Source organism: Phalacrocorax carbo, chromosome Z (assembly GCF_963921805.1).
Source record: "Phalacrocorax carbo chromosome Z, bPhaCar2.1, whole genome shotgun sequence".
Lineage (NCBI taxonomy): Eukaryota > Metazoa > Chordata > Aves > Suliformes > Phalacrocoracidae > Phalacrocorax > Phalacrocorax carbo.
The window spans coordinates 15,922,718-15,948,944 of record NC_087548.1 but is presented as its reverse complement, the minus strand read 5'-3'; the positions used below and the strand labels follow the sequence as shown (position 1 = coordinate 15,948,944).

The window sequence follows — 26,227 nt, the reverse complement described above, 5'->3', positions numbered from 1 at the left end:
ACACGACAAGTAGCAGAAACTGCTGAAGAAGAAGGTGAATCGAGCCAGTCTGCAGAGGTAAAGGCCATCCAGCTGGCCTTAGACATCGCTGAATGGAAAAAGTGGCCAGTGCTCTGTCTCTATACTGACTCCTGGATGGTGGCAAATGCCCTGTGGGCCTGGTTACAGCAGTGGAAGCAGAACAACTGGCAGCGCAGAGGCAAACCCATCTGGGCTGCCGCATTGTGGCAAGATACTGCTGCCCGGGTAGAGAACCTGGTTGTAAAGGTACGTCATGTGGATGCTCACGTCCCCAAGAGTCAGGCCACTGAAGAACATCAAAACAACCAGCAGGTGGATCAGGCTGCCAAGATTGAAGTGGCCCAGGCAGATCTGGACTGGCGACAAAAGGGTGAACTATTTCTATCTCGGTGGGCCCATGACACCTCAGGCCATCAAGGGAGAGATGCAACATACAGGTGGGCTCGTGATTGAGGGGTGGACTTGACCATGGATGTTATTGCACAGGTTATCCACGAGTGTGAAAGATGCGCTGCAATCAAGCAAGCGAAGCGGGTAAAGCCTCTGTGGTATGGGGGACGATGGCTGAACTATAAATATGGGGAGGCCTGGCAAATTGACTGTACCACACTCCCACAGACCCGCCAAGGCAAGCGCCATGTGCTTACAATGGTAGAACCAACAACTGGCTGGCTGGAAACATACCCTCTGTCCCCTACGGCACTGCCTGGAACACTATCCTGGGTCTCAAAAAACAAGTCCTGTGGAGACATGGGACCCCAGAGAGAATTGAGTCAGACAATGGGACTCATTTCCGAAATAACCTCATCGACACCTGGGCCAGACAGCACGGCATTGAGTGGATGTATTGCATCCCCTATCACGCACCAGCCTCTGGGAAAACTGATCAGTACAATGGACTGTTTAAAAACTACGCTAAGAGCAATGCGGGGTGGGACATTCAGGCACTGGGAAACACATTTAGCAAAAGCCACCTGGTTTGTCAACACGAAGGGATCTGCCAGTTGAGCTGGCCCTGCCCAGTCAGAAATCCTACATACTGTGGAATGGGATAAAGTCCCTGTAGTGCATGTAAAAAATATGCTGGGCAAAACAGTCTGGGTTATTCCTGCCTCAGGCAAAGGCAAACCCATTCGTGGGATTGCTTTTGCTCGAGGACTTGGGTGCACTTGGTGGGTGATGTGGGAGGATGGAGAATTCCGATGTGTGCCTCAAGGGGATTTGATTTTGGGCGAAAACAGTCAATGAACTGAATGGCACAATGCGAACTGCTATATAATCCTGTGCATCATCTCTATGTTATATCAATGATATCAGAGTACGAGCCTCCCAACCCATGGAAGATAGACTGTGAAACAAGCAAAGTGCAGCAGTGATGGAACGATGACTGACTCAGTATGCAGCAACCCAACGCCACACACACCATCTCTTCCACTCTGAAAGACTGATACAGCAGATGGAGCCCAGAGTCATGGACTGGGTGAACTCAATGGACATTTTAATGGACAATTTACAGGGAAGGTCTATAGACTAAGGGAATGATGTCTGTGTGTTATGTTAAAGGATGGGAAGGGGAGGGGTGGTGTTTGGTAAGGTTGTATTGGGTGGTATGGGACCTGGGCATGGTGTAAATGGTATGGAATAAGGGGTGGAAAATGTGCTGGCTTTGGCTTAGAAAGGTTAATTCTCTTCACTGTAGTGCCTGTAGTGGTCAGGGACCTTTCCAGGTCCCTGCATGGGCAGGAGGCTGGGAGGGACGGGGCCATGGCCGGGACAGCTGACCCCGACTGGCCAATGGGATGTTCCTTCCATGCCATGTGATGCCATGACCAGAATATTAAAGGGGGCAGCTGGTGCCCAGGGCAGGGCAGTTGCAGCCCGGGGTCTGGCGGTGTCAGGTTGGCAGGTGGTGAGCGGCTGCATAATATGCAGTTTGTTTTGGTGGTTCATTCCCCTTCCCCCCTCCCGTCCCTGAGGTTTGCACCTCTCATTGTTTCCTTTCCATTGCATTTTTGTTGTTGTTGTTTAATAATTAAAATAAAAACAGTTTTATCTTTCCCATGAGCGTTACCCTTCTGATTCTCTCCCCGTCCCACGGGTGGGGGAGTGAGTGAGCAGTTGTGTGGGGCTGAGTTGCCAGCTAAACCACAACCCAGCAACATATGAAATGAGAATTTAAATGAGAAAACGAGAAATTACAGCATAGGAAAGGTAGAGCGTAACGAGGCTTACCACAACAGAACACCAGAATACATAATGTTTATAAACTCTAAGCCTTTCTGTGAAGGCTTGTACGATATGCGTGAGGAGAGGCACCTTACAGACCAAGGTATATGCTTCTGCGTTCTGCACTGGCTCTCCAAGAGAAGCTGCAACAGCTAAAGAATGTCTTTTGGAAGCACCACAGGTCAGGACCACACTACCCTAAACCAAAAGCCTTGAGAGGGAAGTCACAAACTGGGGATCCTGCACTTACACTTGGAACAGCTCTCACCATCACCTGCATCCATACCAGCCTGGTCAAATATTTAAGTGCATCATCTTCTCTAAACATACGGAAGTGAAGGATACTGGAAGACTTTAAGAAAGCCATTTCAGTTCCAAGTGTTACAAAGAGTTGACTGTGCCTATTAAAGCTAATGAATGCATTTTTGGCATTGTTTGAAATGAACATCAGCATTCACCTCCTGAGAAATATTACTTGATGTAAAACTTCAACTTTTAAAGTGCTAATGTTTGTATTTACCATAAATAGCAATGTACTATTTCTCCCCAGAAAATAAAAAGTCAGTATACATGCATAATCCCTGACTATACCGGGAACCATGATCAAGGTGTTTCTACTTTTTAAACCAACTTCAAAATTAAATGTTTTATTTTGTAAGAAGAGAAATATAGCTGAAACTAAAAAAAAAAAACAAACCCCAAAATCCACCATCAAAAGGAAACACACAAAATAATTTCTGAGCTAAAAAATAGCATGTATCTGCATAAACTGATAGGCTTAGACGTGAATATTTTTTCTTGGGTTTAACTATGGTGAACTTATTTTCCTACATAAGATTACTAAGATGGCAGAGTCTGCACACTTTCTGTGGTATGAACAATGGATGAACCATCAAACTAATAGCTAGCATGAGATTAATGAAGTCATTGCTTCATATTATGACAAAAACTAACTCCATAAATTCTGTACATATCAGGAGTCCAAAAAATTTTTTCTATAATAGGACCCCAAGTACAGTCCTAATGCCTACCTCTTCACTGCTAAACAAAGAAAATGTTCCCCAAATACTATCTTCACTGTATTTAGAAAAAAAATACTTTCATGGTTACAAATGTGCCAAAATATCACTTTCTTAAGTTTCTGTCAAGTTTCTACCTAATACCCAACAACAGTAAGACTGGGAACTCTCAAAAGCAGCTCCTTAGCTTTTCAGTTTCCCTTGTGCTTGCAGCTGATCCCTCTCTCATCTCTCTCATATCCAACAAAGAATCTACATCAGATGCAGGAGAGTCAATCGGGCTTTCAATGAAAGTTCCCATTCCCCAAACAACTATCCTTTCTTTGATCCTCAGCACTTGGCAGGTGTGTTAATCTATGCATGCTGGATCCACATCTGCTTTTGTTGGTACAGATCCAAAGCAATACTCATATTAAAGCACTAACCAAACAAGTCAAAATAAGGTATGAATCCTTATTCTCTAGCACAGCACACACAGACCTTTTTGTTTTCTTAATACACTAGACAAAGGTAGCACTTTTATCTACTCTGAGTGGCCAAATTTTTGTACAGCCTTACATTCTGCAAACAATCAATCAACGTTTTATATAGCTTAGAGCAGAGTGTAGTAGATTAAACATAAGTAAGTGAAAGTCTGTTCAACACAACAGAAAATCTGGAGACAGATGAAGAAAAGCAGGCAACCAAAAGTGCCACATGCAATAAAAATAAGGAAAGGTCATTTATGTGATCTACATTCATAACTGTGAAACATAACAGAATTTACATAAATGGAGGTTTCATTCAGCACTAGTGTATATTTTTCACATAAGAATTAACCTTGTTTGCTGTTAATATTTAGCACACTGAGGTTTCTTTTCAGATCTTATAAAGCATGCCCGTGTGAATTTCTTGGGGCAAAACCACTGGCAGACAGATGCAGCATTTCACTTAGCCCAGAACAGAAAGATAGATGGTTCACCTACTTTCCAAGGAGGAGAAGGTTCTCACATAGTAATTGCCTGCATCAGTAAGGACCAGCAAGGTTGAGAGTTTTTACCTCAATTACTTAGGACTCATTCATGATGGGTACACTGGCAGTAGGACTCTGGATCCAGGTGCCTGAACAGCAATTAAGAAACAATCTAAGTTCCATTTGCATGCCCTAACAAGCCTTGGGCTATCAAGGACAAGACTACCATCATCTCACTCTGAAAGATGTGATCTGGGGAACACAATGTTTGGAATCTTAGAAACGTGGCAAGACATAAAAAGAAGACAGAGATGTAGCATCCAATAGCAGCTGCATATTGTTGTAAAAGCCACCAATGCCACTCTACTCTGGGGACAGGGGAAGGGGGAGGACACAAAGCAATTGCAACAACAGCCCTTGGCTTGCAAGCACATCCCCTGTTTCAGAGCTTTGCCATCTATGAATACCTCTTATCCTGGTATGTTGTGTATGTAATCTCATTCTGTCTACGTACCGAACTGACCAGATGTCCTGTACATCTGTTAGGCACAATGTTAGCCGACATTAACATATACTGCCTCTCCCTAGGCCTGTTTATTTGGCCTTGGGGCCATGCTAATGCATACACATAGCTTCTGGTTACAGCTGGTTTCCATCCAGACAGCTCAGATTGTATGCTTGCACCTGCCTGCAAAACACTGGGTAGACAAATCTCTGTATGAAAAGCTGTCTTTGGCAGACACCATCCTATCAATATATCTAATACTGGAGCAAATCAGTCTTCAAATATATTTTTGCCTTGTTCTGTTATCTGAGACTTTTTAATAAAAGTTTTATCTGAAGTTTAAAAAACAAGTGTTTATTTCCTGTTCTGTAGACATTTCAAAATTTTTTACCATTCAAGTACATCTTGGCCACTCACTTCCAGTCATAACCTCTTGACATTTGTCACATAAATTAGATAACACTTCCAATTAGAACAGAAAAGGACATTGCATAAGAAAGCTGCTTGTGGAATTAACTCCAGAACATAGATACTGTTACTGAGAAGCAGTAATCTTCCTGGAAAGAGCTAAGTAACGGAACTGGTCTCACTTTATTTTTAATTAAGCTAATAATTTCCTTTTGCTGTATTATTAATGCTAGAAAAGAAAACAGATCAGGAACCATGTAATATAAACAACAATGCTCTCTTAAAATATTCCTTAACTGCTGTAAAATGAGCTTTCAGGAACACAGTATTGTATGGTGTATCAAAATAAAAGATGCAAATTGTGAAACAATTCAGGTTTAAATCTCTAGTGTCTGATTTCACTATCTTACCTTCATAATAAACAATTACGTTTAATAATGATGCAACTGAAATTGTTTACCAAACCATTTCACTTAATAAAGTTAGAACTGCCTTACATTCAACACATCAAACGGTTCCTTCAATCACCTACCTCCCCGGCTGGCAAGGACAGTACCGTCATAGGAAAATGTCAAGCATGAAGTGTCAGTGCCTGGAGCATGGGCTTGCCTGCAGTGGAACTTTGTATGTACCTGTTTGTCAAACAAATGAAACATTGGAAAATTTTATTTTTCAAGATGGGACAAACATTTCTTTACAGCATTTTGTATACTCTGCTGCTATTCCTAAATTTAAACAGAAAGCCCTGCATTTTTAGCAAGTACAGAAGCTAAATATTTCTACAGCCTTTAAAAAATGTCATATATGTTTCAGAATAGGCTTTCATAAGAAGAGCTTGCATGCAAAATTTGACTTTTTCATAGGTTTAATTATAAAGTCCACATTTACATAGCATCAGCACCCTTGGAATACTCCCACTAGCACTGAATAAAGGTAGTTACGTCTGGTTAAGATAAAAATATATTTTAAGACAGTTCTCAACACTCCCCTAAGCAGGCGTATAGATACAAAATACCAAAATACAATATGCATACTTTGGAAAGAACTTAAAAGAAGGATTGGAAGAATTCACTTTTACCAAAATTTAGTCCCTGCCAAAATTCATGGCTTATATACTAGAACAAAGCTTATATATTCTGAGGTTTGTGTTCCATTTAGCTGCAATAAAATCCAAGTTTGGGAACGATACACCTTTAGTTTTAATTTTTTCTATTTTGCCAACAATCCTAGAGAAAGGCAGAAATTACTTTCAAGTTAATGTTTTGCTCTTGTATAAAGCTGACTTCTTAAGTCACTATTCAGTAAAATCCCTAAAAATGCTACTGAAAAGAGAGGAACCTCAAATTAAATTTTTTTGTAAAATCAAGCTTTCCTACTTCCCAACCAAAACAAAAGGTCTCAGCTAAGATAACAAGATGTCTTTCATACACAGGAAGGGATATTGGAAGAAAAGGGAGACAGAAACAGAGGAAGGAATTTGAGACAGGTTGACTCCTTTTTTAACACCTAGGAAATTACATTTCTCATTTACCCTCTTTTCCTAACATAAAACTAATTAATATAGGTTGCCTGTGCAACTATATCGCAGCTTCCCATATGTAGGACGAGAACTAAAACATGCCCTTTGCCATACGGAGAGGAAGAAGACAAATTAGTGACCTTAAAGGCCTTTATTTACCATAGTGATGAGAAAAACAGAAAAATATGCATTGAAACTTATATTTCCAGAGGAGGGTTTGAACATCATGCAGTAAGTCAGATCTAGAATCACACCCTGAACAGTAAGAGGACAAAATACTGAGCCGCTGGTTAGTGATTACTATGCAATCTAGATATTAAAAGAATCACAGTTCTACAGAACAGAAAAGGAGGATGTGATCACAAAATGCAAACACATGGACTGAATTAAGCTTGCACAGGAATCCTTAGTTACTGTATCTCCTAATTTTTGTCTATGCACATTACTAAGGCTCTTTTTATGGTCTTGTTTTAAATAAAAGACCCACACTAGTGAGGTAATTGATGTTGTTTACCCTTTCAAATATTTGCTCTAAATTTGTCCAAAAGCTAGAGAATCTTTGTGTATGACGTTAAAAATTATTGCAAGCTTATTTCTGTGTGCAGATTTACTAAAGTTTTGAGAGGAGTCCCATCAGTCATTTACTCTGCAAATGACTCTTCAACAAACAACAGAGGACTTCAAACACCAAGTAAATGCTTCTTATGTTATTTAGAGATAGAATGTAATAGCCTACATTTAGCCATAGTATTTGCTTTGAAATTACGGTCATTTCTAGCCAATCGTGCATATCCTGGAGAACATCTATGAACAGTTGCAGTTTATAACTGTATTTCTTTGGTGGGTGTGTTTATAAATACTAAGAAACATATTTTATGCATGCAATTACATGAAATTTTCAAAGGATGTGGTAACATATAAACTGTGAATTGGCTATCAGAAAATGTTAAAAAATGTTAAAAAATAACAAGCAATTAAAATTATGTATTCTCTGTCTAAGAAATACCATGGACAGTTGCAAAACCATTGTAAATGGTTAATAACGACACCTAAAAAAATGACAGAAAGATTACAACATGGTATTTAGCTATTTCAAATAACTTGGAAAAACTTCCTTAGGGCTCCACAACACATGTCTACTCAACACTCCCATCCCTCGCTGGCAACGTCACACCAACATACGTGTATTAAAATAACAACAGTTTTTATGTTTTGCTGTCTAACTTAATCCAAGGGTGGGTTGCTTGTTTTTTTTTTTTTCTTTCATTGCATGCATCCTCAATCAATCTGAAATTCCTTCCTTTTGTTTTGTTTTGGATACAAATTAAAATAAAGAAAAAGATTTGGGGTCCAACCAATGCCTTTTATGTTTTACTAGTAAAAACCTGAACTTCTATATATATGTAGGCAGACAGGCAGACAGAAAATCATATAATGTTTCAGTTTTGTTACTTTTCTATGGTCAAAGATACTGATTTTATTTAGCATGAATTTATGATTCCATTAATCAAACCTAAACTGTATCTTTCAGGAATTAAACAGCTCACCTTAAATTATTCCACCCACTATGGAGCCTTCTCAGTGAAGTACCTATACTTTGAACAGTTCTTACTCTTTTTCAGCGGTCCCATATAAAAATAGCAACATATAGTTATCCAAGACTCAGGCATTATTTGCCCTTTCATCACAGAAATGGAAACAACTGAACAAATTTAGCCCAAGTCTATCCAGCTTTGATGCCTTAGGACTTCATGCAAAATGAGACTCATCTGAAAGGGACAGTAAGATTGCATCTGCAATTCTGTTTGTCTTTAAAAAAAATTTGCTCAGTTTACCAGGAGGAAGATTGTTTTCCTAACTTTGAGGTCTGGAAGCTTGCCCTCCATATATTATTCTGCAAAGGAATATAACCCTGAATTGTAATACTAAATCAAATATTCTAAAATGATTGAAGGTTGCTCTAAAAATGATAGTAGGTTGAACAAGAAGTTTTTACATATACTGGCAAATGTTCATTGCAGTTTTCAAAGAAAATAATGTGTTTGGCCTCTGGCTTGACATTTTTAACAGATGTCTAATCTTGCTAACAAATCACTAGCAAAAAAATGGTTATCAGTATGTTTCTTGCTGGAAAGACATGAAACAAAAGAACTAATTTACACAATTCAAAAGTTTGATTCAGGAAGAGAAGGAGAGAGCATTGAAACACTAGATAAAGATGTAAACATAATTAGGGCAAAGTGTATTGCCCCTCTCCTTTTATTGCAGACGTGCCTGCTTTATGAAGTACTAGTAATGTGCCACCGAAAATTTCAGAAGTTCATCACTCCTTAAAATTTTTTAAAGGTTCTATTATTTCAGCAAATTCTGCAGTAACACACTCTTAGAATCACAGAATCATAGAATGGTTTAGGTTGGAAGGGACCTTTAGAGGTCGTCTAGTCCAACCCTGCTGCAGTGAGCAGGGACATCTTCAACTACATCAGGTCGCTCAGAGCCCCAACCTGCCTGACCTTGAATGTTCCTAGAGATGGGGCATCAACCACCTCTCCGGGCAACCTGTTCCAGTGCCTCACCACCCTCATAATAATTTTTTTTTTCCTTATATCCAGTCTAAATCTACCTTTCTTTAGTTTAAAACCATTACCCTTTGCCCTGTCAGAACAGGCCTTGCTAAAGAGGTTTCCCCCATCCTTCCTATAGTCCCCCTTTAAGGACTGAAAAGCCACAATAAGGTTTCCCCGCAGCCTTCTCTTCTCCAGGCTGAACAACCCCAACTCTCTCAGCCTGTCCTCACAGCAGAGGGGCTCCAGCCCTTGGATCACTTTTGTGCCCTCCTCTGGACCCGCTCCAACAGCTCCATGTCCTTCCTGTGCTGAGGGCCCCAGAGCTGGACGCAGCACTGCAGGTGGGGTCTCACCAGAGTGGAGCAGAGGGGCAGAATCACCTCCCTTGACCTGCAGGCCACGGTGCTTTTGATGCAGCCCAGGATATGGTTGGCTTTCTCTGCACATTGTTGGCTCATGTCCAGCTTTTCACCCACCAGTACCCCCAGCTCCTTCTCTGCAGGGCTGCTCTCAACCCCTTCATCCCCCAGCCTGTATTAATAGTTGGGGTTGCCCTGACCCAGGTGCAGGACCTTGCGCTTGGCCATGTTCTGCAACTTGTTTAAAGGCTTTCTAGCAAATAACTCCAGCAATATAAGCACTTACTTCCTAGCTTTGTATTAGCACATATATTTTTAAGCAATTACAGCTGACTGGACTTGTGTGCAACATGAAATGACAGGCAGAAAACATGAAGCGCATGTGAAAAAGGATAGAGTTGCACATACCAAAAAAACTAGGGTAACAGATAAATGTCAGGGTTTGCAATATCATTGAAGTCCTCAGAGAGAGGATGAGAACCACAAGATAAAAGGAAGCCAGAGAAAGGACTGGGAAGCAGGGGGTGGAGGGTGTGGAAGGAAAGTACATGGCTGGAGTGTCAGTAATGAATATACTTTGTATAAAAATCTGAGTGGATTGAAGGGGATCAATATGGGAAGTGAAGAAGACAGTGGCCACATGAAGTGTTTATCAAAAATGAATGACATACAGCGGAGCTGCATGGTTAGAGTACTGCATCTGACAACTGCTCTCCTCCAGAATCCTGAAAAAAACATGTTCTAGGAAAAGCAGAAGATAAACCTAGTCAGTTTGTCCACCTCAGAAATCCAAGCCACGTCCAAGAGAAAAACAACAATGCACTTAACTAATGAAATTTTTGAACTTTCCACATTGTTTCTAGGATACAATATTTCACAGGAAGATGACACTTTCCCAAGATTATAATGCTTCCCCATCTGCCTTTTTTCTTTTAATGAAACAATGAATGTTCCAGCCAAAACATTCTTCTTCCTTCTTGTTCGTAACATCTCCAATATTTTTTTAAAAGCAGAGGCACTAAATTAAGGAAGGCCTTGAGGAAAGCGAGATTGCTATATCAACCTTTCCCTGTATTACAGATGTGTACAAAACTTTACTCATTTATTAGTGTGAACAGTCAAGCATGCAACCATAATCGTGTGTACAACAAAAGAAACTCTATCCAATACAGACTGCGCCACTAGCCATGTGCGATCTGTTCCAGTTTGCTCCAGCACAGGGAAGGTGAATTCTGAACGGGGAAGCTCATCTCTAAAGATGCCTCCCATGCTCGGTTACCAGCTGTTCCCCCGCTTCCACATAAAGGAGTGTTTCCAACACTCCTTGAGAGAGCCGGATATTGGGATTTATGATGGTTTAAAACATGAGGCAGAAGGGCAGGACTAGCTGGGCAGAGATGCCAGACAGGCAAGTTCCAAGCTATGTATGGCTCTTTGAGACTTAAATGGGTGATTTCACCCGACTGAGATACTTTCAGCAAAATAAAATTAGCTGACACTGACAATATGCGACTGCAAAAATTATATTTTTTAGTAAACATAGGAGCCTTCCAAGACAACATATTATCATAGGCCAGTCTCAAGGTGACAAAGGCATGAACTATAAAGCTGCAAGAAGAAAACAAACAAAACAGCCAGAAACCTTCTTTTTAGTCACAACTGAGCAAAGCTGTCCAGGTCTTTGTTGAAAGTGATCCCATCAGAGACAGCCAGCAATCTCAGAGCCATGAGCACAGCTGACAAGACCGACAGGTGTGCACAGCACAAGTTACACTCTCCAAATGGCTATTTCCCCATCCCCCCTTCGGTCATCTCTATTGAAGGAAGCATATTTGCTTTGCTCTCTTTACAATCCAGAAAAGAAACATACTGTACTTTCTGGGTTTAGTATATCACTTACAAATTATCAGGTCTACATAGGCCAGCTGAATTCAGGAATTTCTGAATTTTTGCCCTGAGCATGCAGTTGCAGACTATATCAGATGCTTTCCTTAAATCTCTGTAAACATGATCCCTGGGCTTACAATTTATATGACATCTCTTCAATACCACTTCCCGTGGTGTAGAAATAGATGCTGTTTCAGTAATGGCCATACTGATGCAAAACAAGATTAACTTGTGAAATTTGAGGTTTTAGTGTTTAGATGATGAAACTGTTATATGATTTGCTCTTCACCATGATTTTCTAACTCAGTGACATCTACATGTATCATTAGCAGACCTGAAACACTCCTTTCTTACTCTCAGTCCTAATTAACCAATTATGAATACAGTAATGTAACATTATTTGCCATAATCAGGACATCTGACCGACAATAGTATTTCACTGTCCTGCATGCCCATTGTATTCTCTTGTGTTGCAACTAAGGCCGTTTTCTGGGTGGAGGGATGATATTCAAGGGGAGGCAAGTCTTTGGGATTTCTTTCTCTCTCACACTCAGCAGTGGTTCAAATAATCTTTCACATGTATTGCATAGAGAAGTTTTCCCAGTTATTTGCAATTACTGAACAGATAAGACACTTGGCTTTTTTTTTTTTTTTTTAATATTCTGCAGTTTTCCTTCAGCAACTGTTTTGTGCCGAAAAACCTACATAACCAGGGAAAAAAAAAGGGAAAATAAATTAGAAGATAACAGCTCTGTAGCTATTTTTAAAGTTTATAAAATCTTCAATCCCTTGCAATGGATCATGCATTATTCATGGCTCTATGAACGAAAATAAAAACACAACTGAGAAATGCTTAGTCAGAAAATGTTGGGCTGTTATGGAAAACAGCATTCTCAGAAGAGAAGCCATATAGCAGCATAGCCAGTCATGGTGAAAAATGATTTAGCATCTGTCAATTGCCATTGATAGAAAAAGTTGATTCCTACTGAAAAAAACCCCAAACCTCTAACATTCACACAGAGGACAATGAGGCAAGGTACCCAATGCATTTGACTATATGTGGTTTTAGACAAAACAAGGAAGCAAGCAGGCTGGCTTGCCTTAGAGATGTCTCTGAACCACTGCAGAGTCTTGAGAAAGACCTTCCTATCTGCCCATACTTCCTTCACCACTTAGAGTATTTGATTTCTAAGAATATTGCTGACCACAGAAACAACTTCCTCTTGTTTAAGTTAATTCATCAAGAAAGATTTAAGAACACTATTTTACAAAGATGGCTTCTTAACAGCATTGCTTAATATTTGCCTAATGGTTTGAAAATGAAACCCCAGCTGAATGTTTGGCTGCACTGTTAAACTTTGCATTTGAGAAAATAGTCTATCTTGGCCACAAAACCGATAAATATTACTAATAAAAATAGCTTTTGGAAACTATTCAGTTGGCTTCCTTTGGGGACTTTTTACACTGCATGAGAAAAACATACAAGGATGTAAAAGAAACATTCCTTTGTATATTTTCATAATTTATATAGCCCATCTCACGCTATCCTAGCAAATTTATGATTTTCCTCCTTTTTACTATCATAAATATGGCTTCTGTAAACAAAAAAACCCCCAAAACACCCAAAACCCCTCCTTTTGCCTCTCTCAAAGATAATCACTCTGACACTTGCCCAGCTGTTGAAGGTTCCTTTACCTTCCAGCAGAAAGAAAATCTGACCAGAGTTATTCAGTAAAATTTTCATTAAAAATTTAGTTAAGATAGACCCCCACTGAAAGTCCACAGATTGCTTCAAACTCACCTATGCCAACACTGGATGTTTCATGTCAATTAAAAGTAGCCTTTTGCCTATTGGCAATAACCAAACATATATAAACAGAAAAAAATAAAGAAACTACAAAGATATCTTTAAAAAGCAATTACCACAAAGTTATTCCCACCATAATTCAATATAATTTTTCATATTATTTCAGTCTTCAGTGCTTCCAAAGCTTAAGATGCATTTTAGTGATCTTATAGAGGTACAGTGTGACAAAGTGGAATACAACTTAAAATATACTGAAAATCACATAGAGCTAACATTTCTGGTTCACTAATACTTGAGCCAAAAAAGGCGTAGTTTGCAATGAGTTCTCAAAGGTGGCTGTGTAATAAATTTACTCACTTGTTGAAAAAAAAGTAAAATATGATATTCCAACAAGATAGGTGTATTTCTCTAATGAACGTCACTTTCACTAAACTTCTTGTAACAGTGAACTATTATTTCTACTACATTATTTGATTTTTTGATAAAAATGTACTGCAAACCATCATGCTGTATTTTCTCTGCTTATTAATTAATACAAATTTTTTAAAACATGTTTTTGGTTTTATTTATTCAGGTGGAAAGGTGAAAAAGGAAGAATGACTCATTTAAAAGGGTAAGTGGTATTTTGCCACATGAAGTATTTCAGTGATAAAATGAGCATTCCTAACTCAGAACCTCAGTGGTTTATATGTAATGTTGCATAAGGTGGCTGAGATTATTAGCTCAATATATTTAACACTGATTTTCAAGGACCATACATATTTAAAATTTTTTTAAAAGCCTCTAGACAAAAAAAAAATGCCATCATCATTCAGCAAAGTAAGTTGTCACGAGAAGCTGTTTTTGAGAAGTTAAAGAAAACACCTCTTCTTCTCTTACAGGTCAGCCAGGTACTTGTGGATGGTGGGGGATACACATTTTTTTAATTACCAAAGATACGTTGCCATTAATCCCCAAGACACAGTGCTGTTAAATGCCCACAACCTCAGTTAACTTTAACTCAGAATTTTACCCCATGAGTTCATCAACCTCAGAGTTATGTATAAGTAAAATGTAAAAGTAAGAAGCTGGCTGGGAGAAAAAAGGGAAAAAATATAACTCAAGAAAACTTTATTTTCTTTTCAAGCTGTTTTCCTATCTATCAAGTTCTTTTCCTATCCCAGTTTCATGATTACTTCTTTGACATTGCTTTTTCTTTTCCTCCCAATAATTTTAGATAACTGACTAGCTAAATAAGCAAATAAAAAACCCTACATATTTGTAAGAAAAAAATTAGCAAAGTGGAAAAAGTTTTCAAAAACTGTTTTCTGCAAGTAATTTATGCTAACTGAATACAGTGCTCCAGAGGGAAAAGAAACAAATTCCCACTTAGCTTCAGAATCTGTAAACTCTAAGTAACATAAAAAATTTACTGGTTTTACAAGCAAAATATTACAGTGTTAATCACTGTCTCCATTTGTACAATACAAATTTCTTGAAAGCTCTTTGACAAAATGTGGTTTTGTTCAAATACAACAAATTACAACTGCATACTGCATTTGAATTCATTCAGAATTTAGCTCAGAAATAACGTACTATCTTACATAACTCTGGCAGTTCAGGTTTTCTGGTAGCATCAATTTTAACCCAAAAAAATGCTTTAAAATCTTTCATAATTAAAGATACTTTGTAAAATAAGTTAAATTTAAAACCAAGATTTCATTGCTTCTGCCAGATGAGGCTCTGCTATGCTTGGATATGACTTCTGACACGTAATGTTGAAATGATTTGAAAATGAATGTTTCCATTTTAAAACACACCATATATTTATCCCTCTACACTGCACTATACCCTGTCATATCAAGTTTCCAAGCTAGCCTACAGAGCAGCAATCAAGTACCTAAGCATTAGGTAGACTGAAAAAGACCTTGTAATATCTTTTAGAAAAATGTGGGTTGCTGTTTTACAGTGAGATTTCCCAATATATTTCAAATATGGATTGCTTTTAAAATGAGTTTTCTTTTTTAATAGATTACTGTTTAAATATGATAGGGGAGAATTCCTTTTTTTGGAATTAATGTTCTTAAATCAATTAATTTCTTCTGTCTCATTTAATATAAATAATAATCTGATTATTAAAGCTATGATAATGTAAAAATGTCCTAATCAATTCCCAGGACTCCCTCAACTGGGCTGCAGTACCTCCATACCAATTTGTCTCTGAGGAGTATTGAATCATTACAAAATTTTTCATACTGCAATTAGCCTTCTCCTCTAGCATTAATGTTGCTTCCAAACTCCCTTTACTCTTCTCTTCCTGTGTCCATTTTTTTTATGATACTCTGTAGTATCTCTCCTGGCTACAGTTCTCTTTCACTACTAGCATCCCTAAAATTCTTCTCCATCAAACAAAAATATTCTTTCCATTTTCTCATCTTAGCTTTCCAGTTTTATTTCAGCACAATATTTCACACTCATGCTTGGCAACTTTGTATTTCTTCTCCATCAGCAGTGGCATCTTCAGAGGATAGGAGGATACATGTGAAAGTCATATCTCAGAAGTCTCATTTACATCATCCACTTTTCACCAAATAGCTCAATTTTTCTTTCTCTCCATTACTCTTTTTCACACTTTGGCCCTTTCATCTAATACTGCCTTCTCCTCCACCCTCATTCCTTGTCAACCCCTTTAAATTCCTTCCTCAGAGTCAAGTATTTATCCCTGACAAATCCAACAATGGTACACCATCCTCATTCTCAACAGCCTGGGAAAAAATTCTCCTTCTTTGTTTTATGAGGTCCAGTATTTTCTGTACACCTTCTACATGTTGGCTCCCTTCTTCTCTATTCCCTCTGGTGTGTGATTCTCTCTGTTTCACTGGCTATTCACCGTTACTAAATCCCCTTGGTCACTGAACTTCTCACTCTACAGTGTATTTTTAAAAACCTTCACAACCATTACTACCAATACTTTCATACCATTAAACTACCTTCCAAGAAAAGGTCCATAATTCTTTGGCTGTTGAACATCTCAGTTCATCTAGACATCACTTTGTGAATGTTTAACTGGCAACTTAAATTCAACGTGACGAAAGCTGGGGTTGTTTAGTCTGGAGAAGAGGAGGCTGAGGGGAGACCTTATTGCTCTACAGCTACCTGAAAGCAGGTTGTAGCGAGGTGGGGGTCGGTCTCTTCTCCCTAGTAACAAGCGATAGGACAAGAGGAAATGGCCTCAAGCTGCGCCAGGGGAAGTTTAGGTTGGACATTAGGAAAAACTTCTTCACCGAAAAGGGTTGTCAGGCATTGGAACCGCCTGCCCAGGGAGGTGGTGGAGTCTCCATCCCTGGAGGTATTTAAAAGAAGGGTAGATGTGGTGCTTGAGGATATGGTTTAGTGGTGGACTTGGCAGTGATAGGTTAGCGGTTGGACTCGATGACGTTAAGGTCTTTTCCAACCTTAACGATTCTATGATTCTATGATTTTCTTTTCTGGATGACAGATCTCTTCAATTTCCCTGGAAGATCTAGCCTCTTTTAACCATTTATTATAAGAAAAATGTTGTTATATGCATCACAATGTGTCATCTACTTTCTGTCACATATTGTAGAACACACTGTAATAAATCCAATCAATAATCCATTGCCAGTATTATTACTTTGATGTCTTTTATCTCTTTGTTTCCCTGATAATGGTTCTTCACTTTTAGGAACTGCTGTTGCCTCATTTTGTCTTCTTTAAGAACTGTATTTTACCAATGACTTATATATTCTTCCAATAATAGCAATTACAGAACATTCAATTAATCCTTGAGAACATCTGTGTTCTTCTCACATAAAGAAAAACAAAGTCAAAACAAACAAAACCACCACTCCCTTTTCCGTAACACACATAGATCTAAAATGTCAATTAAAAATGACCCCCCCCCCAAAAAAAAAAAAAAAAAGAGAGAGAGAGAGAGAAGTAGCAGTTGAGCTTGCACACTGCCTTGCTTTTGTTCATTGGTATAAACCTCTTACCAACTTTACACCAAAGGATTAATTTTCTGACCTAACCACATTTTTTTCGGAGAACAATCAAAACTGAAGCTTGTTTTATACATGCAGACACACAGCAGCATGCATTAGCACAGACCTGCCTTGCTCTCCTACCACAGTGCAACAGCCAAGAAACAACAGTAACCTGTCTGGAGTACAGAAAACATTCCTACATCCCTGTCAACTCCTACCCAGATTGGCACCACACTTTCACACAAAAAACATCAAAATCAACCAGGCATTTGCACATTTGTGACAAGTGACAAGCCAATGGCTGGCAATGCAACGCTTTCTGCTGACGAAAACAGGTGTTCCTACTTCTGAAAAATCACTGAGGCTCCTGAGGGTGATCTTGAATATAAGCCAGTCCTCCTGTTACAAGGGCAGGAACATAGGACCTGTACTAGCCATGCTTTTGCAAGCCCTGGTGAAACAGTCTCTATAAAGCAGAGCAATATACTCTGGTGACCTCAGAAGATGAAGATGGCTTACAGGTCTCAGGCTTAGTCTGCTCTCCATATGAGACCACAGACCTGCACGTTGGCGAGGTCAAGAAACAGACTAGGGAGCTAGGATACAGTGCCATTTATATGCTCTTACCACAGTATGTGCTGATCGCAGCAGCTACTTTCATCAGGAGCTCTTAATGACCATAAAAAACATGAACCATGACTATACAATGAATTGGATGTTTTCAGAGTATTTCACTCTTTGTATGTGAACTAGCACAGTCCTTTCTAATCTGGCCATCCTATCCCAACCTTAGTAAAATTTATATTTAACTTTTGGTGTAATGCATTAAGTTTTAGTGGTGACTACAGGTGACTGCTTTGAGTACAAAACAGTCACAAGCCAAATCTGGAAGTGATACACATACATGGTAAAAAGTGAAATAGTAACAATAAAGGCATATTTTTGAAACCCTACATTTGCTTAATCTGAATGAAAGTTACATATGTTGAATTATCCAAGAGCAACTTTTCTAAATTACTAGAGCTTAGACTGATTGTACATACTCAGAAATTCTATTAAACTAGGAACTTCACTGTCAGTTTCTGGGCTTACTTAGACACACAGAGACATACTGTATATGTATTTACACATAATGTGTGAAATATATAGATAATCATATCCAACTACAAACCTCTCATTCTCTATCTCATGAGAAATTTAGAACTTGGTTCAAGGAAGGCAGCTGTTCCATGGATGTATCTGATTTCAGTCTGTGTAGTATCACTGCAGTCATACATTAAATAAAACACAGCTGGACAATGCTCCACCTATTTCACCACCCTCTCTGCTAACTGTTTAGCACTAACATCTGTTGAAAACAAACTTTAGGAAATGGGGAGATCATGAAAAAAACCCTTTAAAATATTTTGCACTGGAAGAAGTTTTAATTCTTTGTAAAGAAAGCCTCACATATATTCAATTTGGTTTTAATTATGAGATTTATACCTAGAGTTGAAAGAAACTTGCTGACTGAAGGCTGTCTTACAAAAATATATTATTATTACAAACACCTTCCATTTTGTATGATTGGTTTAGTTCTGTACCTGCTGCCAAGAGATGGTGTAGTTGTGCCATTTGTCTTCTCACTGATAACACAAAAATAGCTTCTTTGGCTTATAATCTTGTTATGAATTTTCTACAAAAGCCATGCAAACTTCTTTTAATTAAAAGTTGACTAGACTTAAGAGATGTTCTTTAGAAACTGAGGGCAGTCTGTAGTGTATTATGGCCAACTATTTAAGTACATTTAAAATTGTATCCTCACAGAAGTGCACCTTTCAATGGATGCAGCCATGAAACAATCATTCTCTACATAGAAACAGCTTGTTCTTGATCAGACTTCCTCTGAGTCAAGTGTATGTAACCTAATTTTACATAAAAAAGCTATAACGTATCTTCTTTCTTTAGCTTCTCAATTTCTAACAGATTAATGGGGAATATTTTTGTGTTAAATCATGTTTCTTCATGTCATAAAACTGAGCACATTTCAAAATTAATCACTCTTACTCAAACTAAAAAATTAAAATACTTTTCTGTTTCTCTTTGATAAGTTTATTTTTTTCTAAATTAAACAGTTATGAAAAAGGTTATACATAAGCACTGCACAACATTAAACTACCATTTTCCACTTTCTGATAGTGGTCAGTAACACAGGAATACATTAAAATCCCACAGCTCTCAGATGGGAAGAATTTGTTACACATCTTCCACATCAGACCTCTGGAAAAGTTAGAAATTTGGTAACACTTAAAATTTAAAATGAGAGCAGAAAAAAAAGAAGTAAAAGAAAAGTTTACTCTGCTGTAGTAATAAGAAGAATTGAGATGGGAAATATAAAATATATTTCTAAAAGTTTAAAAATTCCAAATCATTGTTTTAGTTTTGAGAATTTTGTATTGTCTAAAATGACCATTTCATTAAAGAAAAACCCTATTTCTAATTTCCTTTTCTATTAAAAAATCCTAGAAGAACCTAAAAGCCCAACTCAGCTAGCTCTAAGTAAATTATTTTCTAAAATTCACATTATTCTCTATTAATACTGCAAAATAGAAAGCTTTCTGAAAGTTATGAATTGATGGGAAAAGTGACACCTGCAAGAGATACATCCAAATATGAAGCTGGAAGGGGGCGAAGGACCCATAAATTAACCCAAGAGATAGAGCAAGCATACACGCAGAGAAAGCATCTAATATTAACTCAATATGTTCCACAGATCAGAAGTAATTATTTCCTACCTTTTTTGTTCTTAAATAAATCCACTGTAACAGCTTTCCTTTTGTAAGCATTTTAAAATATGGGAGGTTTAGGCTTTTCTAATAAAACAAATCTAATGACCAAAAGCTGTACAGAACTAAACTTTTAATTGCTTTTATGAAATTCACAGTAGAAACCTGCTGTTCATCTCCTCACTAGCTTCAAGAAATAGTGACATACTATGAACCACAATGAGAAATATTTGGATGCAAAACTAGCTTCCTAATATACATATCAAGCACAAAATTATTTTTGTATTTTACAAAACCTATCAGGTTCTAGACCAATTAAGTGTTCATCTTGCTTGAGCAGTGAATACACTACAGTATCTAAACCCCATTTTTCTGATAAGCCAGACCACTCTGGACCTCACTTCTTGTTAGAATGAAAGGTAGCACCTGTACTTTTAACTTTTTGCCTCTACATAAAAGGAAAATTGTCTCTAAAATAACAAAGCTAGCTCAAGAAGGCTCTTCTATTTTGGTCTCATTATTTTTCTTTATTTTATCTATTTCTGTAACATTCCTCATGTTACTTTAATGTTAATAACACTACAATATTACTAAAGCCAATCACGTTGCTATAATGCCTACTCTTTTCTTCCCAAATTGTCATTTTTAAATTATTTCTGTAAGCTCTACTGCTATTCTTCTAAATAGTAAATCAACAGAAGATATACAAAGCTTGTGGGATAAGCCTTTTTCCTTTAACCATATATGAATCCAAAGTAAAATCCTTTATGCTATTTTCATTGGGGTGTGACAGACTTCAAGATTTAGAATTGCCTTTCATCACTATATTAGATAGTGCAAACATTTAGATAGCTCTTAACTATAAACTGTTTATTACATAAGAGAGAAATGCACTTAGAAATATAGCAGGGTGCATTTTATCTTAGCATATGATTGTCAGATTCTTTACTGCAGCTAGCTTCAGGGTATAGATAGTGATGTACTGGCTAAACCAGACGTATACAAAAGGAATAATATATGAATCTGTTAATATTTGCTGCTGGCAAGCTTGTGTGTGATTTCCAGTTTCTGAAGCAGAGGTCTGGCACATATACTTATGGAATGAAAGGGTGGGATATTATGGATATGGAAAACTTAAGGTAAGTTTGAAAGGGGAATATAGTATATTTGGATATCTTTCATCTTGTATTTACACAAGAAATTTCCAGATGTAGCCAGATGCCCTTTTCAAAGCATGAAGCATGTTACATACCTGGGGGAACTTGGAAGATTTGTCTGCTGTTTGGCTGTGGTAGTGATACTCAGCAAATTTAAGAATAGACATTGCAAATAATTTCTATTAAATATTGACATTTCACTGGAATAATTTTAATCCTCTGAAGGTATCAGTATAAACCCCAAATTCTATATAAGCAAAACCAAAACAAAATATCCAGACATGTCAATATTCCATGGCCAAAATAATTAATAAAATCTAGCTGGTGTGAAAAGAGCATAATCTTGGAATGCTGTGATAGCTCAGATACCAAAGACACACTATGATCTTTGCCTGGTAGAAACTATCTATAAAGGCATACGCACACTAGTAGACAGACATAAAACATACTTTTTAAGAATTAGGTACTGAGACCTATGTCCTTTGCATATGTCAGCATATGCAAAAATCATCCTGTAACTGTGCAAAGATCCAACAATCTCAACTTCCCAAAGCGTGGGTATAGATCCCCTCAAAGGACCTTCCAATTAATGAAGAAACTATTTATAGCAAGCCTCAGATAGTACTAGTAGTTTTCGTTACCCTGTCTTGGCAGCATCAGCTGTAAAATACATCAAGAACAGCAAAATAACATGTACAAGAAAATTTCCAGGTAAGATCTGGGCTTGGATTCCCATTCCAAAACAAAAGGGTCACACTATTTAGGCCAAAAAAGACAAAAAAAGTATCTTACATGATCTTTTTGCATGATCTAAATATGTGTCCTTAGTTGTACAGTATTTCTTCAAAATGGCTCCAACACTTGTAAAACTTTTCGTCTCTGACAACTCTACCTTATAATGTTGTACTGCACACCACAAAATTAAAGCTTACAAAAACCCTTTCAAAGCAAACCATTTCTAAATACATTTCTGTATTTACCTTACATCTATAAATCATGGAATATTTGGAAAATACTTTTAATGTGAGTATTTGTAATTAAAATGTATAGCGCTTAGATCTGCTTAATTTCAGTGCATACTGTGATATCCCACTTTTTTCCCCTTACATTTTGAGGATAGGGTGGCTTAAGGGAGTTTGGAAAACAGGTTTTTGGGATTACTGCTTGATCACACCACTTTTGGGCATATTCATGTGGGCTGTATATTAGTATAGTATTGGGTTTCATTATTATTGTGCATTTTAAGTTCTGTAAAATCACTTTGAGCTTTAGCTAAGTAACTTAAAACTGATCAAAATACATAAAGTATTCTAGCAATTTAAAATCAAAGTAAGGTTTTAAAAACAGGAAAAAAGAAAACACTAGCAAAGCAGTAGTTCAGCAATACTGTAGTAGATGCTGACTTTCAAGCTGAAGAATTGAGTTAAACATACCACTAGGTCTTTTATGAAACAAGAAAGTAACAAAAAAAATAGAAGTTAATCACTAGCTACAAAAATCTCTCCCTGACCACCGAATCAATTTGTGTTTAATGAAAATTAAATTATGTTGAAAATCATAAAACATTGCATCTTTCCTTTTCAGCTTTACACTACATAAAAAGACAAACCTATTACAGATACATCTGTCAAAAATAATTCTTTACTACTTACAATGCAGCCATTAGATACCTAAAAGCTTATTAAAATTACTCAAGGTTTCTAAACAGAGCCAATTTAATATAGCTAGAAAAAAAAGACCAAAAAATATTTTGGGTGTACAAGCTGTTTTCTTTAAGGCATTTAAAAGACTGCTTACAAACTCTGCCTCCACGACATCCTTATCAATATTTCTGTATCACAGCTGCAATGATTTACCATAAAATAGGTGATGTGTGAAACTGAGAAACATGATTCAGGCTGCAATATGCAGAGAAGTTGTTTATGTAGTCCTGGGCCAAATGCGCCCAGGAAAAGCTGGAGGGAAAATTCATGTAACAGGTACCCTCATCAGGTGGTTTGAAAGACTAAGAGAGGCTAACTAAGAAGTTTAGCTTTCTCACCCTTATAAAACCTATTTGTAATCCATGAAATATATCTTGATCCTTTCTGGTTTAGAATGGAGAATGAGGGGAGTTTTTTTGTTCATTAAAGACATGTCTATTAATTTTAACTCACATTTATAACGTACCCACCAAGTGTACTAATAACCTTTACAAAAATTACTTCAGCCTTTCCATATCTCTACAAATGAGATACTCCCACTTCAACACATGAAGACTGGGCACAGAGGTTTACTGATTCCAAGACACTTCATTCTTGATACTGAAGACTGGCTCCATGGATCAGCTTGTTCAGCAATATGTATTACTATTGGTCTTGTAAAAGGCTCTGAATATGCAAGCACAGGCAAGATGAGGAATTTGAACCTATCTGAACTGCAGATAAATCTAGTGGGTTTACTGCACTGTACTGTGAATGAATAATTTTCAAGGTCCTGTCTTACTTTGACCACTAACACTCTCCAACTCTCCGTATTTGCCAGACACTTCTCCATGTCTCAGAACATTTCAACTGAGACAGTTCTAATGTCTTATGTCATGACTATTTCACACTATTGTTTCCACTGTTCATTGAAAGTTTGAAGGAAGTTATTTTTTATGTCCTTTGAAGCTGTTACGTTAAGCCAACTTGACAGTGTTCATAATATTTCAAACAAGCTGACAGATCGTTCTGCTAATGTGCACTATAAATGCACATGTACAAGGACCTTAAAGGAAAACCATGCACTGACAAAATAACATACGTGAGAAAATAACACGCATTTATGACAAAATGAAAAAATCCTCTGAGGCAGGTGATTATAATGGATCATGACCATGCTGAGGAAGTTTGGAGAAAGGCAAGGCAGAGCTGGAATGCATTTGGCTAACTTCTGCATTCGCAAGTACCAATGTTAGTGTCATGAAGACAAAAAAAATCTTTCTCTCAAAAGTTCCAAAAGTGTTTTTACTCTCACTACATACAGCTGGGAGATTTGGAATTGCACCAAAAAGAAAGAGTGGAAGCAGAAAACTGAATGAAGTGTGCGTTACTAGTCAGAACCATAGAAGGGAATTGATCACACAGCAAAATCACTCCCTAGGCACAAGAATATTATTTTTAAAAGCAGGTACTGAGGTGGCTCTAAGTGGCTTGGAAAAAACAACTAACTCGTGACCCTAACTTACAACAAACAGCTGCTTTGACTTCAGCAGGGATGATAAAACATGAGACAGAAAAGATCTTGCTTCTTTCTAAATAAAAGAAAATATTCAAAGAATTATTTATTCACACCATTCTAGACCAAGTTCTACACTACTGCGCCGCAAACACAAATGACACCACAGTGGTGATGAGGACACTACCACACAACAGGTTAATTTCTAAGTTGTTTGCCCTTTGCCTACACTTCAGTAGGATTCCTGTAGTCAGGTGTAAAGCTATCAAGTCATGTGTGGAGCAGAAGATAATAAACCTAAAACCAGCAGTCAGACACTATGGCTACAGTGGCAGTGAAGATTTCTGGGAGATTTGTCAGGGATCTTCTGCCACTTTGTAAAGTGGCATGGTCTTTGTGAACCCCCAGAGGAAGACTGGCTTCCTACCAGCACTGCAGCAGTGTGCCTACCTTTAACAAGTGCCCCTTTTGCTCTAGGAAAGGGCATTATCAGACCCTCCTTCCTATCGGGGTATCCACTTCTGCCCTTGGTACTGCTGTTTTCATGACCCTCCTCCAGTGGGAAAGCAGGGGTTTTACATTTTCACTGAAGCAAAGAGAAACTTCCCTCTCTTTGAAGTGGGTTCTGTGTTTGACAGGAGTTTCTACTCCTGTCAGAAATAAAGGTGTCTAAAACCTTTCAAAGGCACCAGGATAACAGGCACTATGGATTGTATGTAATGTGGACCATAATATTTGGTAGGAACATCATCATGGATTTACTGTGTGCTGTTACTGCCATAGGCAGGAACAGTGGTATGGGCATTCAACAGCACAGTTGAAGCGTAATTTATATTTTTGCTTAAATCCAAAAATTAATTCAGACAGTCAAAACAGGCCTTTATCAGATCAGTTCTGGCATCACAATATGGTCAACTCAGTTACAGTTAACTTCAAACACCTTCTTGAATCTGTCCTCCTTCCTGCTGCATGTCCACCAACTCCATAGTCTAAAATAATGATGCCAGAATCATTCCTAACTGATCAAGTACAAGAAATTTTAGCAACTATTTTCTGCTTTCAAACACTGGTGATTTTTGTTACAGACTCAACAGAGCCTTCCCAAGCTAAACACAAATGCTGTCTTAATTTTGACTGGAAACAGAACAGTACTGTAGTACAGCAAAATCTGTGTATACAGCGCTATACTTGATTCAACAAAGTCAGATGATATTTGCTGGATGGGAATTAAAATATTTCTTCTTCAAAAATCAGAAGTTAGTATTTCTACTATATACATTTCTTCAAGCAGCTTAACCCTTGTGTCTTGATTCTCTGCAGCTTTACCTATTTTCCTGTCACCTACAGTTCATACTCCCAAAATTGCACCACTTTGTCATGACTTAACATTTTCTTGTTTGCCTTTACAAGCATCTCTGCATCCTGTCAAGCCAGTAAGTGCTTTCACCATTCCAGTGCAGGAGTCAATCCCATCCTCCTCTTTCTAAATCCTACTTTGAACACGTTATTTTAATATTTTTTTTCTTATCTCTCCCCCACACCCAAATGTAAGTTGAAGGCTTTTTCTTTTTTTAATTATTTCATCAAGATGCCTTTTGAAACACCTGACTTTAACTATACACAGAGATTTCCAGAGGGTACCAGCAGTTTTAGGTAAGAATGACACCAAAAAACCAATTTACATTTCTCCACTACACAAAAATCTTGTACATTTCTTAATGACAACAAAAAAAAGCAAAGACAAAAATTCTTTACGCTTTAAAAATACAAATCCAAGGACACTACCAACTTCATTTCAACTAGGAAATCACCTTAGCCTTGCATTGTTATACAGGGGTCACGAATTGGAAA

At 37.7% G+C, this 26,227-nt stretch overlaps 1 protein-coding gene across 3 annotated transcripts in view; it reads right to left on the bottom strand.

Annotated features, from left to right (window-relative positions):
* Positions 1-26,227, bottom strand: part of WDR70 (WD repeat domain 70) — a 153,450-nt gene that overhangs the window by 38,252 nt on the left and 88,971 nt on the right. For all 3 annotated transcript variants that reach the window (XM_064439032.1, XM_064439030.1, XM_064439031.1), the window contains exon 11: positions 5,664-5,763. In XM_064439032.1, the coding sequence (XP_064295102.1) occupies positions 5,664-5,763 (100 nt within the window). The remainder of the gene's footprint in view (positions 1-5,663; positions 5,764-26,227) is intronic.